This window comes from Rutilus rutilus, assembly GCF_951802725.1.
Source record: "Rutilus rutilus genome assembly, chromosome: 17".
Classification (NCBI taxonomy): Eukaryota; Metazoa; Chordata; class Actinopteri; order Cypriniformes; family Leuciscidae; genus Rutilus; species Rutilus rutilus.
The window spans coordinates 17,903,075-17,921,502 of NC_140230.1; the positions used below are offsets into that span (position 1 = coordinate 17,903,075).

The 18,428-nt window shown below is 38.0% G+C and overlaps 1 protein-coding gene across 1 annotated transcript in view; it reads right to left on the reverse strand.

The window, feature by feature from the left end:
- The window catches only part of pou2f2b (POU class 2 homeobox 2b), a 34,173-nt gene extending 32,902 nt beyond the window's left edge, over positions 1 to 1,271 (reverse strand). Inside the window, exon 1 of the mRNA XM_084385206.1 lies at positions 1,080 to 1,271. Coding sequence (XP_084241332.1) covers positions 1,080 to 1,179 — 100 coding nt within the window. The 5' untranslated portion in view covers positions 1,180 to 1,271. The remainder of the gene's footprint in view (positions 1 to 1,079) is intronic.
- Positions 1,272 to 18,428: the final 17,157 nt, after the last annotated feature.

Below are 18,428 nucleotides of genomic sequence, written 5' to 3' on the forward strand. Positions count from 1 at the left end.
GCTCATTAGAACTGCATGAATAATACATATAAAATAAAAAGCAAAATGCTGTTTACAATAGACTTAGATGAAGCATAACATTTCACACCAAATGAAATGTACATTTTCCCATATGCAATCCAAATAATAGAATATACATGGCTACTGCATAAATTATCCAGAAAATAATTTCTTTATACAATTACAGAACAATTCATTGTATTCTCAGACAGTCACATGCCCAGTAAACAGCAGCTTGCTTATGCAGTTATGCCTCTTCTCCATTCAGACAACACCCATCTCCTCCTACTCCACCCCCGCCCTCCTTCTCCGTCCTCCTTCCTTCTGTTTTCATCTTTACGTGGCCACCGAACAACCGGCAAGTTCCCGCAAAGAAAACAATAACGGACCAAGTCGTCCGTTTGCACTTCGCCCTTCTCTAATAACAAAAGTCGAGGTGCAAATCACATTATGCACGATGTATGTGATCATCAATTCAAAACGCAATAGCCGATCACACGTGCAACTAAATGTCTATACATGACCCTCACACTATACATTTATATTTGTGAGCCAACTAACATAAGATGTTTAAATGGCACAAATGCTCATTTCTCTGCTCTCTGCAGTTGCTCTGATTCTCTCCTCTCTCCCCTCGATCCGCCGGCCCCGGAATCGATCCTGCGGAGATCGATATGTTGGCATGAATATTCCCAGCTCACCGCGAGTTTAGTTCGGGGGAGACGGAGGCAGAGGCAGAGGCGAGAGAAGGAGACGGACGGATGCGGAGCCCAACGAGAAACAGGAATATATTCAGGAAACACCTTAACAAAACAAAACCGACCTGAGCTGCATTTCGAAGCGCGACAGTGCAGTGCTAGTTTTGCTGTAGACAAACTTGACTCGCGTCGTTTGGACTAAACTGAAATTTTGGAAAAGGCGGCAAGCGCGCGCGACACAAACAGAAAACGACACATGAGGATGTTTCATTCACACGGTGAATACGGGGATTATGCCGTTGAGTGGGATGAACTAAAGAGGTTTCACCGGATTCGGGATTGGAGGAAAAAAAATGTGGTTGTTGTGGAAGAAAGCCTTACCGGAGTGAGAGCGGAGAGCCAGCGGGGACTTGAGGCGCCAGGCGTGGAGATCAGAGGCAGTTCTTGGCAAGACAAACGGCACCGGCAAAGGAACAAACATGATCCGTCTTCTTGTCTGGTTCTTATCAGATGCTCTTTTGCTGTTGTTGTTTTTCTTTTTTCTTTGCTATTTTAGCAGTTGTGGCAAGATAAGCTTTTTTTCTCACTTAAATCATTGGGTTCCGTCTGTGATCCTGGCGTTTCTGACATAAAACTGTTTATTCATAATATAGCGTTTATACTTTTTCGCTTGTAGTTTACTTTTGATCTACATGCATAGATACGCAGACGCGCGCGCAGCCCGACTGTGTTTTCCCAGCGCGCGCACACAGGCGGATAGACGGATTGAAACAAGACAAACGTGGGTTATTTCACTATTACTTCACGTTTGTCTATTCGTTTTGGTATTAAGCTACAGTATTTGGTATAACTGTTCGATCTGCTTGCCGAACATATAGGCTATATGTATCTGTCACTCAAAGGCATATAGGCTAATTACTATGTTTGCGAACGTTTCTAACTGCATATCTCGATTCTCCCGTTCTCTCCTGTAGTGTTTCTGTCCTTGTCGACACTGTCCAGCTGGCCTTCTGCTTCACCCCTTGGTTGCAGTCGCTTTAACTTTGGTTATCTGCTTGTAAAATAAACGGACCTTTCTGCATTTATTATAATAAAGGAAAAAAAGATTTCACACCCTGACTGTATAACGTATAAAAGACAGCGGATATTGTTATTACTTGGATATGTGGTGCATTTTTTGGTGAATTTATTTGGTCTAGCTCTTCTATAGCTCTCTTCCTTGTTCTAGCAGCTACAGGCTACACGTTAATTTACACAAAGTCACTAAACGTTGTTAAAATCGTCTGCTTATTTTGCTCATTTAAATTAAAAATCTATAGAAAAATAAGGCAACTCAACGTGCTCGCCGGATTCGCCCCTCCTCCCACGCACCTTGTCACACGCCAGTAATTAAAACGCAATCAATCGATACATGACTAAATAAGGCAAACAAATAAATAAAGCACGAAAACATCAGGGGAAAAGAGCTCGATATGTCGCTGGTTTTTAAGAACACTTGCCTATATTTCCGTCCATCCGCCTGCGTGTTTTGGTCTGTCTGTCTGCCTGTTCCCGTTATTTGGGAACCCCAATATCTTATTCGTGCACGCTCTCCTCCCATACGCTCGCGCGCTCTGATTCCACGCTGCCCGCAACATTGAAGCGCGAGCGGAGCCGTTACAACTCTCACATCACCACCACCCCACCCCCACTCTCTCTCTCTCTCTCTCTCTCTCTCTAACGGTTCCGTACCCCTGTGCTTGCCTCGCTGAAAGGTAAAAGCACACATGGACTGATACGAGCTAAAAACATGTCTCTCCAACACTACTAATTCACCTAAAACAGATTAAAACACCGTTAACGGTACTCATTTATACAGCAAACCCAGTTTTAACATATTAATACAAAAAAGAAAGGCAACCCATCAGTAACCACGTTTGCATGGACACCATTTTCAGATTAAGTTCCATGCTGGTTAATATTTTGAATAAACGAACAGTTGTCATGACCTCTCTTTTGGAAATACTAATTATTCATACCATAGATATTTTGGACAATAACCTAAACAAGTTTACCCAAAATGAAAATTCTGTCATAATTACTTTCATGTTCCAAAGATGCATTTCTTAGTTCTGCAAAACATTAATGAAGTCATTGGGGTTCAAACAACGGTGGAGTCCATTAACATTCATTCTGGACAAAAGACATTTTTCTTCTTTTGTTTTCCAATATCTTCTTTTGTGCTCCACATATATAAAAATCATACAGGTTTGGAACTACATCAGAGTGAGTAAATGATGACGGAGTTTTTGGGTGAACTATCTTTTTAATCAACTCGGTTACACTTTATTTTGAGGTGTTTAAGTACTGAGTAATAATAATTAACTATGTTACTAGGGTTAGGGTTAGGATGAGGGTTTGGTTGAGGGTTAATTGCATGTAATTAATTATGCATAATTGATCATTATTAATACAGTTACTACATGTAACTTGTAACACTGTAAAATCAAGTTTTAACATCAACTCATTAACTGTCATTCATTCATGATTCATTCAAACAAGAGCACAATAAATGGCAACATTTGGGTCATGATTTTTTAAAAGTTGCTGATAAAAATGTGTTTCTTCAATGTATTTAATTGGGTAAATTCAGGTTGACTGAACCCCTATTATATAATTACCTTTGTTTGAACATGCAGGCCTACAATTCTGAATGAAAGTTCAGTTAAGGTATACAAAAGGTGTTCACAGTCTGATTAACAAAGCCATATGTGAGCTGATGTGTTCAGATTTCTATAAACTGTAATATTGGCTTATTACTTATTGTCTTATCACTGACAACTACAAATCGACCAAATTCTGATTATCATCAGAATATGCAGAGATGCAGTATTTGTTTTTGGACACACCTGAGATTCCCTTAATTTCCCTTCAAGTCCCACAGACAGTTATATATTTTCCCCGTCAATAAACATTGTTTACCAATATGATACAGAACAACAGCAGAGGCAAAACTGGCTGATCTTAGGAGAGCTCTTCTCAGCTCTGTTCCTGCGCGCCCCGGCAGCACACATTCCTCATTATACTCATTATAATCCTGAAAGTCCTGAAATAGGTGTGTCAGACATCCAAAAAGTGTTCTGTTGGGGAGGCCTCCGTGCAGGACCAGGGTTGGGAAACACTGTGCTAGGAAATCTCGACATAGCCAGCAAACCTCCCGGGGGCCTTAATCAGCGAGCGGCGCAGCTTCTCTCTCCGACCACCAATTCATCACGCCCTGTCAATTACAAACCATGCTGCGGCGCACTTACACACAAGATTATTGTCAATATAGATTTTTAAATAGAAAAATCTATACGCTAAACACTCCAGTCGATAGGAGTAAATCGATTCCACTAGGCAGCAAAACTCTCTGTGAGCTCAGGCTCAGAAGTCCTAGTAATGACCGAGATGTAAACCAAAACACAAATGATGCATTTTGGAATCTGCTTGCCACATATAATGCCGTAGACATTGTGTTGTTTCGCATTACTAATAAAAGTGATACAATCACTCCTCTTGTTGAAGACCATGTTGTGTACATTTTGGGGGGGTCTCTACGTCCGCAACAAACTGCTTTCCATCCTTATTTTGTTCAATAAAAGGATGTGTTTCATTGTCCCTGTCCATCTCTTGAATCTCGCTATTGACAGATGACATCCGCAGGTCAAGTGAAAGAGATGAAAAGGAGTGACCGGTTGTCCCTCGCATACCCCCCTTGACGCGCTGAGGTAACGGGGCGCTCGGGCCCCTCCCTCCAGTACTCCTTTCAGACAAAAGCAATTATTTCTTGTAGAATATAGTGTGGTTGTGCGCATCTAAGAGAAGGAGAGAGGGACTGGAGGGAAAGAGAGAGTGCGAAATTGAGGGAGAGGAAAATAAGATGGTGTTCGAAGGAAAGAGAGCTAACACCTCCTTCCTATAGCTGTGCTTTCCTCATCCAAACATACCTAGCTATTGTTTATGTGGCATCCTGGAGTAATAGGAAAGAAAAGCTGTTTCTCATTCACATACACCAGAGGAGAACTGGCCCAGCGACCGAGCCTCGTTTCTCCCAAGGTTCTTCTTTTCCTCCATTCTGACACCAGTTTGGGTTCCTTGCCATTGTCGCCTCTGACTTGCTTAGTTGGGGACACTTAATATTGAACAATATTATTGATCTGATGTACTGACACTGTTGAATGAGAACTGAACTGAGTTGAACGATGACATTATTTTTTGCAGAACTGCTTTATAGATGAAATGACCTAATGAACTAATAATTGATGATCTTTACAACGGTACTGAATCAACACTGAACTGACTTCAGCTGAAAAGTGTATCAAGTGTTCACTAAAGCTGCTTTGAAACAATTTGTATTGTATAAAAGCGCTATAAATAAAGGTGACTTGGCTTGACTTGACATACACACTTAACATATGTTCACATACAAGAGTGAATTTACACAAATGAATCACCGCAGACCAAAATGTCGATACTATTTTCTCTGTTCACCCAAAAATGAAAAATCTGTAATCTTTTACTCACCCTCATGTTGTTCAGAACATGTATGAATTTATTTTCCTTTCTTTCTTTCTTTCTTTCTTTCTTTCTTTCTTTCTTTCTTTCTTTCTTTCTTTCTTTCTTTCTTTCTTTCTTTCTTTCTTTCTTTCTTTCTTTCTTTCTTTCTCTCCATACAATGAAAGTCAATGGGGTCCAAAACAACTCTGGAGCCACACTGACTTTCAATGTAAAAAGCACTGATACTTGTATATATCTTTAGCGTTCCACAGAAAAATAAATAAAACGAAATGAAACGGTTTGAAATGAAATTCTTTTTTGGGTGCACTATCCCTTAAAAACACTCTTAAATATGTAAATATATTTTATTTTTTGGTATCCGCTTCCATGAAGAACCATTACAATCCATGGAATCTTTCCATTGCACAATAGAGGAAAAAGGTTGTCCTTCACACAAAGAAAACAACTGTTCTCTAAAAGGTTCTTCAACAGCACCTAAATGGTTCTTCTATGGCATTGCTGTGAAAACCTTGGAAGCTTTATTTTTGAGCGTATATAACAACATAATACAACTTATGACTTCGTGTTATCCAGTTATCATATGCATACCCATAACAAATCCAAATGAAATCCTGAACAAATGTAAGTTTATCAAAAACCCAGTGAGGAAAAACTTCATTGATCGACTACTGAAACATAGCTTTTGAATTTTCCACACAGTGCTGTGAAAATTGACAAAACGGTCGCCTGTCATTTTGCTCATTGCTTCGACTGGAATTAATTATTTAGATGAGATCACAAGAATCCTTAAAACACAGTTTGCTGCTAGCAATTGCCTCTCTACCAAAGAGCGGTGACAGCTTTAGCACGCAGATCTTCAAATGACTCCACACGAGCGTGGAATGAAACGCATGCATGATTAATGCTGCTGTGTTTGTTATTGATGATTAAACTGTCACGTCTTGACAACTGCAGAAATATTCCATGCTTATGCGCACAGGAAATAATAAATTCTCTTAGGCTATAACACACATTATCCAGACAGAGACATATAGCAGAGTGGAAAGTATGATTAATTTAATGGAGGAAAAGAGCAGGCTGGGAGAATGTAAGAATAAGCAGTTTTATATGTGTGCTTGTGGGTTTGTGATTGCTGTTGCTAAACAATGATGCCACGATGACAGATGAGCAAGTCAGATTAGATTCGCTTTTATCAACAAAATGGAAGTCTAATCAATAATATCTCTCAGCTACATCATCTCACGCTCTCTTTCTTTCCGTCATACATACAGACACATTCAAAGAGCTCAGAAAGAGTTGACGTCTTAAAGATTCTCTGCGAGCACCAATTTTAGTGCTTGTATAAGTGAACATACACATTTATGTCTTGTACATCTAAACAGATGGACAGTCATCCACACATACACACACTTTTTGCTTTTTTATTTTAGAGCAGAAAGGCAGATCCATCTAAAGCCTCTGTTCCTTCCTCACTCGTTGTCTCTTTTATTAGTTTTTATGAACTCCCTCTCCCCTTTTCTCCTTCTCTGTCTCCGTCAGTACTCTCAATAATCAATGCTGATATATTGCCAATATCCCAGCCAGTCCCCGGTGCCATCCCTCACTGCTCTTCCTTTATTGTGGGAGATTGGTCCAAAAATAATGATATTTATTAGATATATTTATTATCCTCCGCAGTGCTGCAGTGCTGGTGCGTGAATGTGCAACCGCAATATTCTCCTTTCTTGGTGGGGTTGCAATACAAGAAGCATTTTGCAACAGTCGCTTGAAGGAAATGTTGGTTGGTCAGGACTGTGGCACTAAATTTGATTTCCCTTATTTCTTTTTACTTTTGACTGCATCACTTTAATGTTTTTCAGCGGATATATAATTTAGGGGTGTTTTAGCTCCTGTGGCGTATAGAGATTTACTGAGGAGAGCTACAGCCTCATGGCTAAGTCCTAAGGCAGCCCCCCGCGAACCCCCCCAGATCCAAGGCCTTCAGACGTTAATCTACACCTCCCTTCCTCATCACTTCTCCTATCGATTTCCTCTTTCTCTCTTCCTCCCTCTCCCTCGCTCTCTTTCTCTCTCTAGGACACAGCAGGTGCTGCTAACTCATTGGTCAGCAGAAGCGAATGGGAACCTGGCCACATTGGAGAACCAGCCACGGAGAAAAAAAACAAAACAGAAAAGAATATAGAAATAAATACATAAATGAACAAATACGTGAAATTGCGTAAGTAAAAGCCATGACAAAGTAGAAAATATTTTTAAAATCCATATGAAAAAATAAAATAAAAAATGTGGCGAGTTCTCTGTATGTATTTCTGTTGGTTTTAAATGGTTTTGGGGAAAAAAAATTACAAAAAATTTTAAAACAAGATTTCAATTTAATTATGAATTTAAAAAGCTGTGCTGTGTAGCTATATATATATAAGGTAAAAAGTATTTCTGAACAACTATCACATTTTATTAATCCATAAATATCTTTATAATAGCACCACATGATATTTTATAACCGGAACTCGGTCGTGTCATACAAAATCAAATATCTGATAAGTTTAAAAGACTTTGATTTGAAAGGATTTGAAATGACAAACGTTTGTGTTATTAACTCTGAAATAGAAAAATATTATTTTATTAAAGAAATAGGCCTAATAATTAAAGAAATATATTATTATCATTAATAATAAAATATTTATAAAATAACATTTAAATTGTGCCAAATTACTTAAGGTTATCTTTTCAAGAATTTATTTCTTGAAGTAATTAATGATTTTGAGGCATTTTCAGAATCTGACTTGGCTTGAACTGATATGGTAAAACAAACGACATTATTAAAGGTATTATTCACCCAAAAATGAAAATTCTGTCATTCATTTCTCACACTCGTGTCGTTTCAAACCCGTAAGACTTTTGTTCATCTTTGTAACACAAATAAAGATATTTTTAATGAAATCTGAGAGATTTTTGTCCCTCCACTGACGCTTCAAAAGGTTCATAAAGAGATCGTAAAACTATTCCATATGAATTGAGCGGTTTAGTCCGAATTTTCTGAAGAGGCACGATTGCTTTTTATGCTGAACAGATTGAATTTAAGCTTTTATTCGCATAATAATTGAAGAATAATTGATTATGAGGGTGATAATTGAAATTCAAACAGACCGGAGAATGTATGTAAAGGGAATTTGAATTTGGCACAGAAATCAGCTTATGAAGACGATGAGAAAAGAAGCAGAGAGGAGTGGTGACGCATGACAATCCAAGCAATCGGGGATAGCACATTGCACTGCTTATGTGTGGAAAAGGAAAGAAAAAGTAGAAATCAATTGCATTAACCCCCCCAAAAACATTCTCATTCCAAACGAGATGAAAATCCTGATGACGGGATAAAGAAATGTGAGATTCTCTCATTCCGCTGTGAGCACATCACAGCAAATGGACAAGATCAGTTCTATTCCCCATGAATACACACTGTTTCAGAGGAGACACAAGGCCACACACTCACATTTGGTCAGGAAAGGTCTCTCAGCCTTTTCATCAGTGGTCACCCTCAGCTGTGTCCAATCACTCAGAAAATAAAGAGAAAAAGCAAGTTCTTTTTCTTTATATAGATATCCCATCACCTTCCTTTCCATCTCGCTGACTATTTCTCATTCCTTCTCTGGGATCCTATGAGCTGGCAAATGTTGATTATTCTATAAATTCTCTGTTTATCTATTTATCTGTCCACCTCTCTATTGACTCATCACTTCCATTTCAGTGCCGTAGACTCTGTTGTGTGTGGATAAACAGGATATATAAGGGAGCGAGAGAGAGAACGGCAGAGAGATTTAAGCCCGGGATCAATGGGAAGTTTCAAAAATCAATGCTCTAACAACCAGGAAATCAATGAGCTCTAATGAGGATGACAGTTGCTTCCGTCAAAACAATTAAGAGGTGAAGAAATGTTTAACGAGAGGAATGAGGGGGCTTACAGAGAGAGAGCACGAGTGAGAGAGAAAGAGAGCACAAAAAAATGACTGGAAAGACTTTACTTAGGCCCAATTATTCAATTAAATAACAATCAATGGTTTGCAGTTAAGTCATTGATGATATTTCAGTGATTTCTTTGCAAAATGCTGATGAGCTTTTGCCATTCTAGACAAAATCTCTGCTTAATTTTACAATGTTTTGATGGAGTCTGTCCTGAATGACTCTGTACTTTGACTGAGGGAGGAGGATGGAAAGAAGGGGCTAATTTGGGGTCAATCAATCAATACCACCCACAGTCTCTCTCTCTCTCTTGTCTTGTTCATTGTTGAAGGCAATCAATAAAAAATAAAAAAAATCCCACAGCTTGTCAATTGCTGAACATACAACTAATCACATACTCGCACACACTGACAAAGCTGCAATTAACCTATTGATTGAGAAGATGTGCAAACAAGAGTATGCACGTCCAAAACAAACACTTGTGGGACTAATGTCAGTTAAGGCTAATTTCCTTGTTGTCATCCGCACCTCCCTCTGTGGTGAGCGTTTGAATGAAGTATTGAATAAAGTATTCAAGCCCTTTACCACACTGAATGTGACATATAAATACAGTTCTCACTGTTTCTAAAACAAAACAACAGTCAAAATAAAATAAATAAAAACAAAATGAAATTATATATTTATTCTTGTGTTCATTATTATACTTGCTAAAATCTTAAGAACAATCATTCTGGTTCTGAAGGATGGCTGTGAAAATGAAAGGGATAGTGCATCCAAAAATGAAAATTCTGTTAATATTATATTTACATTTAACGTTCCAAACCTGTGTGACTTTCTTATGTGAAACACAAAAGAAGATATTTTGAAGAATGTCCTGGCTTCTCATTTCTATACAGTGAAAGTGAATGGTCAGCACTATTAACCCCAAAGTATACTTCAGCCGTCCGCGTGACGTAATTTTCGTAATCAGGAGGGTTTGCGGACGTCCGCACACCCCGTCCGCATTGCACATGGTGCGCGTACAACAGCACATGTGCAAGTGACTTAAGCGATTGAAAAAAGCCACTGGATAGTGTGCACTCGCCGAATGTCTTTCTGCAGTCATGGCCAAAGGAGTATACTCGGAGGGAGCGGAACATACCCAGGCCTTTAAAGTCAAAAGTATTATCAAAAGTATAGTCCATATGACTTTAAGTCTTCTGAAGCCCTACAATAACTCTGTGTATGGAACAGACCGAAATGTTGGGGTTTGGAGCAAAAAGGGGCTCAGTTAAAATGAATTGTAAGCTACAAATCACCAATCCAAAAAATGTAAGTGTCAAATCACCTTAAACTGCCTTTATTGTCCTTTAAACCTCTCTGCACAAACACGGAGGAGAGTTTGAAAGAAGTCAACGATCACTGTGAAGGAGCTACAGAGTCCAATAGCTGAGAATAAAGTTGAAGAGCCCTACCCCTATCACTGGCTTGTATGGGAAGATGGCTGAGGGGCCATTTCTCCAAAAGAACCTTGTGAAAGTATGGAATTAGTTGCTTGCTTTCTATTACTTCTAAAAGAAAGTTTAAAAAAATTGTAGCATGATGCTTTGGGCTGGCAGGAAATGGTCATCTTGTTAAAGTGCTGCAAAAACCTAGGAAACTCTTAAGGGAGACTTTGGCAAAACTCCTGCACAGCATGTAATATCCTCCACTGAGATTTAGTCTGTCCCGTTTTGATTTGTGTAAAACTACTTATTCATTTCCAAGCAGTGTTTGAAAGAATTGGGTTTCCCACTGTATTTCTTCCTCCATCTTACAACCTGATTTAACAGATACAGTACGAACAACTCATCAAAATAAAAAGTAATAGAAGAAAAATGTCTGCTTTTTAAAATATAAAGTTATAAATATATCTCATATCAGCCTTATTTTTTAAAGCAGACGTAAATTGTTTTCTGTGAATGTACGAGACTTCTAATTCATTAGCCGCTATAGGGAAACAACGAGAAGAATATCACAGTGCAGTAAACGGAGAAACGTTCTGCACTACAAACCAGTGTGTTTATAATTAAGAAAACACATTAAAACAATATGTTAAGAAATAGCATATTTCAATATGAAGCAGCATAATGAGCTGTTTATACAGCTAAAAATAACTTAAAGCGAATGACACCGGAATGACTCATTAAATTTACAAACTGCCGGATCCACTCTTATGTTAAAAATAAGGTCATACACATTTTGTATACATCAATAACACTCACAGACACAAGATTTTCACTCACTAAAAGAACCTTATTGACACTAAATTGCAGTGATTTCTCATCAAAACTGCTGTTAATTTGCACTGATGATAACTGTAAACGGAAAATATGTTGTGATGGAACACATGCATGGTCTTCTACTCTTGCTCTCCGTTTTGTCCATTTCTCTACCTCTCTATTCTCAGAAGAGTTTGTTCTGTGGTTGGTAGCCTATTTAAATGGCATTTTCAATTTTCTAAACACTGTAAAGAGATGCGAAAAGGTTTTCCCCATACAAAGAAAAAAAATGAAATGGAGCAAACCCTTGAAAATGCTCGTATTAATGTGGTTTCCTGTGCATTTTTGGGGATGAGCATATAAATATAAATATACAAACAGTACAAATTCTTCTGGGGCCAAACGTTTAAGCAATTTAGGGACAGTCGGGCAGTGAATAAATGAATCTGGACAAAGAAATCTCAACCAGATTACGTGCTCTTGATCCAACAGTGAAATACAGAGAGAGAGATGAAAAAAATGAAGGCATTTGGGGGTGTGGGGAAGCTTCCAGAGATCATTTTTCTCAAATAAGCGTCTGCATCCAGTCCCTTTCATCCCTCTTTGAGAGCCTTGTTCTGTTCTGTCTTCTTTTGCTCTCTCCCTCTTTCTTCATCCCTCACACCCTTTCACACTGCACTTTTCTTATGTTTGTTTTGTTTTCTTGGTCATTTTCTTCCATGTAACAAATGTGCTGGAGGGAAAAAATAAGCAAGGAGAAAATATACGATTTTTTTTCTCATTCGCCCCCTCAAAAGTAACATTGAGCATGAGATATCATCTAAAAAACAGACAATGTCTCATACAGAAATGACAAAAGATTAGACGTAATTTGATCTACATTAAATTTCTTTTTAACTGAATGAGTCCATATTGACCGCTTCTGTCACAATGGGTAATTTAACTTTAATGATAGGCCAAAAGTGATTAAGTATGTCTTAAGTGTTACCAAAAATGTGCCTTTAAGTTGCTGCCTTAAATCAACTGGATGTTTAAGTCATTTCAACTTAAATTACATTAAACTGACTTTATTTTAATCTTGTATAACTTGCTGAAAACCGCTTCACTTATTTTGATGAGTTAAAGCAATGTCAAAATATATGTTGTCATAACTTATTGATCTTTTTTTTTGTTTTTGTTTTTTTACAGTGATACAGTACTTTTCCATGATTGTTTAATCATACTTTTTAATTCTAAACATTAATTTTAATTGTATTTAAAGCTTTTAGTCCCATTGCGATCTTCTTACCCATTAGAACATCATAATTACTTATGTTTGTTTCCGATTTTGTGCAAAAAATCTAAAATAAGAATTAGGCTAAATTAATTCTCATTTAAGCTATTGTTATCCAAATACCAAATCACACATCAAATAAAACACTGTTTTGATTGAATTCAAATTCGATTTAAAACTCATAAAGTGAGAGAGTTTTGCCATGCAGTTTATCCATAACCAAACCTCAACGCAAGGCAAAATAGCTATAAACCATCACAGAAAAACTTTCTATAATTTCAAATACCAGGTACCCGGATTTAAGAAAAAAAAACAACTGAAAACACCCAGAGCTATAAAGAAAATTCTCCCTAAATACCCCCATCACAGAGAAAATGCCCACTAAACACCCCATCTGGTAAAGGCCGACTGACTGAGTATCAGCACAGGCCAGATAAAGGGAACGTCAGCCAAACCTGCTGTTCTCCTTCAGCGAGAGAACACACAGGTATAACTCTGGCTCTGGCCCATGAAGAGAGATGGGAGTAATTGTTTAAATGGGTTACAGGACAGGAACGTTCAGACACAGAAAAAGGGAGAGGTGAGAAAAAGAAAAAAAGCTCAAAAGTGTTCGGAACCGTGTCAAACGATTTTAGAAATACAAAACATCTTATTTAATGAATCTGGGGAATTTAGACGAGAATCGAGATATTAGAAAGTACGTTTAAAAAACGAAGCACTTTTGTGATAGAGAATACTGTGAGCGCTGCAATAAGCTTCAACTGAGCACAAAGGAACAAACAGGCATTTTTGCGAGCTTTTTCATGTAATTTTCCTCACCCTCAGGGTTGCTTGCGTCCTCCCTCCCGCTCCTTTATCCTCCCCTGGTCATTGGCTAAGATGAGTAGCTAAACTAAATGGGCCAGACAGCCAGCTCTCTGCTGCCAGGCACAGGTCATGTGTGAAACTGCACCTATTTCATCAGCCCCCTGCATGGCCCCCAAACCCATACCCTGCTGGGGCTTTTAGAGTGGCCATCAGCCCTGGTTCTTTACTAACCCCCAGTACCTGAGGTGCTGAACAAGGCAACTGCAGGTGTTTAAACCTCAAGGTTATAGAGGAAGTGTGTGGAGATAGAGGAACACAGTGGAGCTGGGGTGAAGATAAAGGTCAAAGGTTAACTTTTTCTTTTGTGTCTGTGGGACTGAAGCAAATGGAGAATACTGTTGGAAGTGGGACGAAAAATATGTATGTTTGATATCCACCTCTGTATTTATGCTTTTACCCTTTGCGACTGCTTTCTCTGTTTTACCCTCAAATCATTTTCTATATCCCTTCAAATCCTTCCCCCATCCTAGTATGACCCCGGGGTCATTCATAAGGGCAAGGTCGTCCGTCTGGGGCTGAATTTGAACTCTGACCTCATCGTCTCATTGGGTTCTAAACACACGCGCACATTCATAAACGGCGCGCGTGTCCCTCTGTGTATTATTGTGGTCATCTTGATTCTTTCAACAGCCACATAGCAGCAACAAAATAGAGCTGCAAGCAGACCGGCCACACATTCAAACCAGGAGCAAAAGCCACAATTGCAAAGGTCACAGCAACCGCCACAATTTATTAGTTGCTGATATTGAGGTTTCGCCGGGTGGATTTTACAGCTGCGAATGTGGAAAGGACAATAATTTCTGATTTATGCCATCTAAATAGAATAAAGAATTTTTTTTTAAACGAAACACTTTCACACAACTTCTCAAAAATGCCTTAATTTATATTGTATAAATGATGCACCAACACCAACAACTATTTTCTGAAAAATAAGCATGAACTTATTCTGCCTTCTGCAAATCAATATCTGAAGAATTGATAAAGAAAATAAATAGATCCTGAATATACTGAATAATATATAGTAGAATAAGTTTAATTTTCAGAAAGCAAAACTGAGTGCCAAGACCTTTTTTATTTTATTTTCTAGGCCCATAAATACTTTATATTTCGACATTACAGTATGTCTCATTTACAGCAGTATTAGTATATGGTCATATGCTTTGATTACATCATATTTCTGAAATAAACTGCCAGGAGTTTTGTTCTTTTGTTAGAGGAAAATTGGATGGGGCCATAATGCTCCATCTCTGTCCGTTTTAATTGCACCGGTGGTCGTTTGGCCTTTGACCAGCGGGGTCGTGAGTTACGCTGACAGCTGCTTATGAAAAACCCCAAGATTGATACCGGACACTGAATATCTGCGGGGCGATGAAAAAAAGAAGGAAAGAATAATAACAATAATAATACGAATATAGCCTACATGTGTGCATTCTAAATGAGTGATATAAACAAGACGACGACACATAAACGTTCATCTGACAGACTGAGCGATATCGAGGATCTGTCTGATCAGTGATTTTCTAAAATAACGAGAAAAATACAATGCCCGAAATACAATCTTCCTCTCACGAAGGAACATGAGCAGGTAATTGTAGGTTAATAGAAGAATAAACAGAGTAAACAATAATAAAAAAAAAAATGATAGGCTACTTTTGCTCTTATGTCATATGTAATGTAAACAGGACGCGAGAGTAATAGCCTATAGCGATTAAGCGTTAATCGATGTGTAGGCTAAGGTCTTGGATGGCTTACAAAATAAAATAATCTGATTGATTGGGGAAATGATGTAGATATTTAGTTAAGGAGTTAATATTTGCATTGTGTTTTATTTTTATTTTAGTAGCCTAAATTTAAAAGCTCTCTTTATAAAAAATAGTTAACCGTTGTTTTACCCGCTATTTTTGTGTGTTATTCTCTGGTTATTCCACGAATATAATGTCTATAATATCACTTATTAGCATAGTAACAACAGATGACTTGTGATTGTTAAGTGTTTTAACGGCGCAAACTTTCATGAGAGGTTTATTCTAGTCTCCACCAAAACTGTAGCTAATGAAATTTTCTTTTGAGAGCGTGTTTTCGTATTAACACGTTTCTTTATTTCAAATTGTATAGCCTATAGGCTACATATTATTTCTAGTGCATCTTTGGGAAAGTCTGACACTTTGGTATTTGAAGACGCGCTCATTTGAAATCATTTTATTTAGGCCTAGGCTATTTGGTGTATTCAGAGGACAAATAATTTATTCGATGTATCACTTTATTTGCGTTTTATATTATAGGCTAATTAGCGTGGGTATAAATGCTAAACCAAGAATAGCTTATTATATAGGGCCTATCTAATGCTCAGTATTTCAGTTATAGCCTACTCGAGTTTAATTTTGTGAATTAAAAAATATCTGGTGTATTAAAGTTAAAAAAAAAAAGTTTGTGATCACACAACGACACAACGCGTGACGATATTCTGTCACTAACAATCCAATAATCGAATGCGAATATAGCATTTAAATACTCAAATAGTAGGCTACAATAATTTTAAAACACTACTTAAAATATAGGCCTAGCTCTGAATAATTATGGGAAGTCAAGTGAACACTTCGTCTCAGTACAGAGATAAGAAGAAATGTATTTTTCTGCTTATGTTGAGAAGACCATTATTCGCCTCACATATAGGCTATATTTTCATATGCATGCAGTCCATATCTGACTGAATTATTTTCTTGATTTGTATTATTTTAACTTACCATCATTAAAAAACTAAAACGAGTGAATGCGTGGCAAATAGCACGTTTGTTAATTGTTTTGATATAGGCTAAACCCAATCCGGATAGGTCGCCTAAAGTGTCCAGGTAAAAATTAGGCTGCTTTGAAAAACGTGAAATCTGTTGTCAGTTTATTGTCTCTTTCTACAATATCAGAATGCAGTGGTGTTTTATGTAGCTATACCGTTTAGTAGCCTAGATCTGCGTATTCAAATCTTCATTAAAACATTGCATGAGTAGGCTAAATCATAAAAATACCAGGCTAATAGCCTACATTTAATATTTCAACTTTTAAAACTAATAATGGTTCTCACGATTTCTGCATCGTATCGCAACTCCCAAAAGCGCAAAGATGGCATCAATAATGAGTCCTGAAGAATTAATGACTTCGTAGGCTATATCTTCAGAGATATATGACACCCGTGTTTCTTTGTTAATCTGAAGCAAATAAAGAACATGTGCCTGTTTATCAACCATGAAACGTGAGAGCACATATATACAGAGAGTCAGGCTGTTCAAATATTTGATAGACCATCTTCACTGTCTAAACTGAAGAGAACGTCTCCACCTTTCTGCCCATCGCTACAAACCTATTAAAAAAAAGAAAAAGAAAAAAAGAAGAAGAAAAAGTTCACTGTGAATAGATAGTCCACATCGAAACACGTTTGTTTTTCTTCGGACTTTGTTTACTGAGGCAAGGGAATATAATGAGACCTGATGTAGCTCCGCGCGCTTCTCATACAGTCACCGACACGTGCAGGTTTCATCTTAAAATATCTGTTGAATGAAACGTATCCTCATTACAGAATTGTAAATATGTTGTAGGGTCGCCTTACAGAATTACAAAAAAATTAAGACTAGTTCAACGTCATAAGCTACGGAAAAAATCCCCACACGGTCGCGCACCACCAAGAAGAGAAGAGCGAACCCAGAAATGTGTGAACTGGCTTGTGCATTCAGTCCCTTTTTCTTTTGCACTGGCCGCCTTTTAAAGCCCAAATCTCCACCTCTTAATTGATTTTCTCATAATTAACTCAGTGTGCTCATCGATTTCCCCCTCAGCGGAGATTCGGCGTGTGTGGCTGTGGACACTGACGGCAGTGCGGAGGCCGCGTGATGCTGTTATTACAACGTCGTTAACAAGGATACGCCGCCAAACACATATCGATCATATTGATTACAAAGCTTCCCAAAGGAGTAAACATATGTCTAGATTTTCCACAAGTCAAGAGACAAAACATAAGTTCGCGCGCACAATTAGGCCTACAGAAATAAAATAATAGCCTAAATGTTGATAGCCTACCGATAGAAGGATTTAAACCATGACAAAAATAAAACCCTTTTCAAGCTTAAAGAGTTTCGAAACATTTAACAACTAGGCCTACGACTTTGTCAATATTCATAAAAAAAAAAAAAAAAACTGCTAAATGAGCCCTTGGAATTTGGCCTACAATTAGCCTACATTCATCAACACCCAAACCGTGTGTCATTCCAGCGATGAAAACAGTTACTGTGAAACAATTATAGCCTAAATCTTTGTCCTTTCACAGACGTACGGTTTATATTCCGCCCTTCTCGTTATAATCGCTACTATAGCGTCTTATTTGGTAAACACAGGGTTTTTATAACAAAAACAGCAGTAATGGAAAAAGCATACTGAAAGCTTTGCTTTATTCATGACAGAAAGTCACCACGCGACAAATAAGCACCGCTAGAGTTCAGGACTGTAAAACACGAGCGCATGCATATTTCACAGCACGAGCTCAGTTTTTCCCAAATCAAATATTCCCGCGACGCCCTGCGCCAATTACAGCATGCAGAACAGCGCGTGCACATCCCGAGACTCGCAGGAACACGCAGAGAAACACAAGCAGAGGGAGAGAGGGCTGTCCCATGAATTAAATGAATCAATAAAAAGAAAAGCAAGAGCAAGAAATCATTACAGGCAATAACTCTATCCGCCTCTCTCCTGCTCGTGCTTGGACGGGTTAAAATAAGATACGACAACTTTAGCGCGAATCGTTTTAATGGAATACAGCCTAACTAACAGCAACATTAGAAAGTAGAAACAAAAATAAGTCAGGGTAAAAAA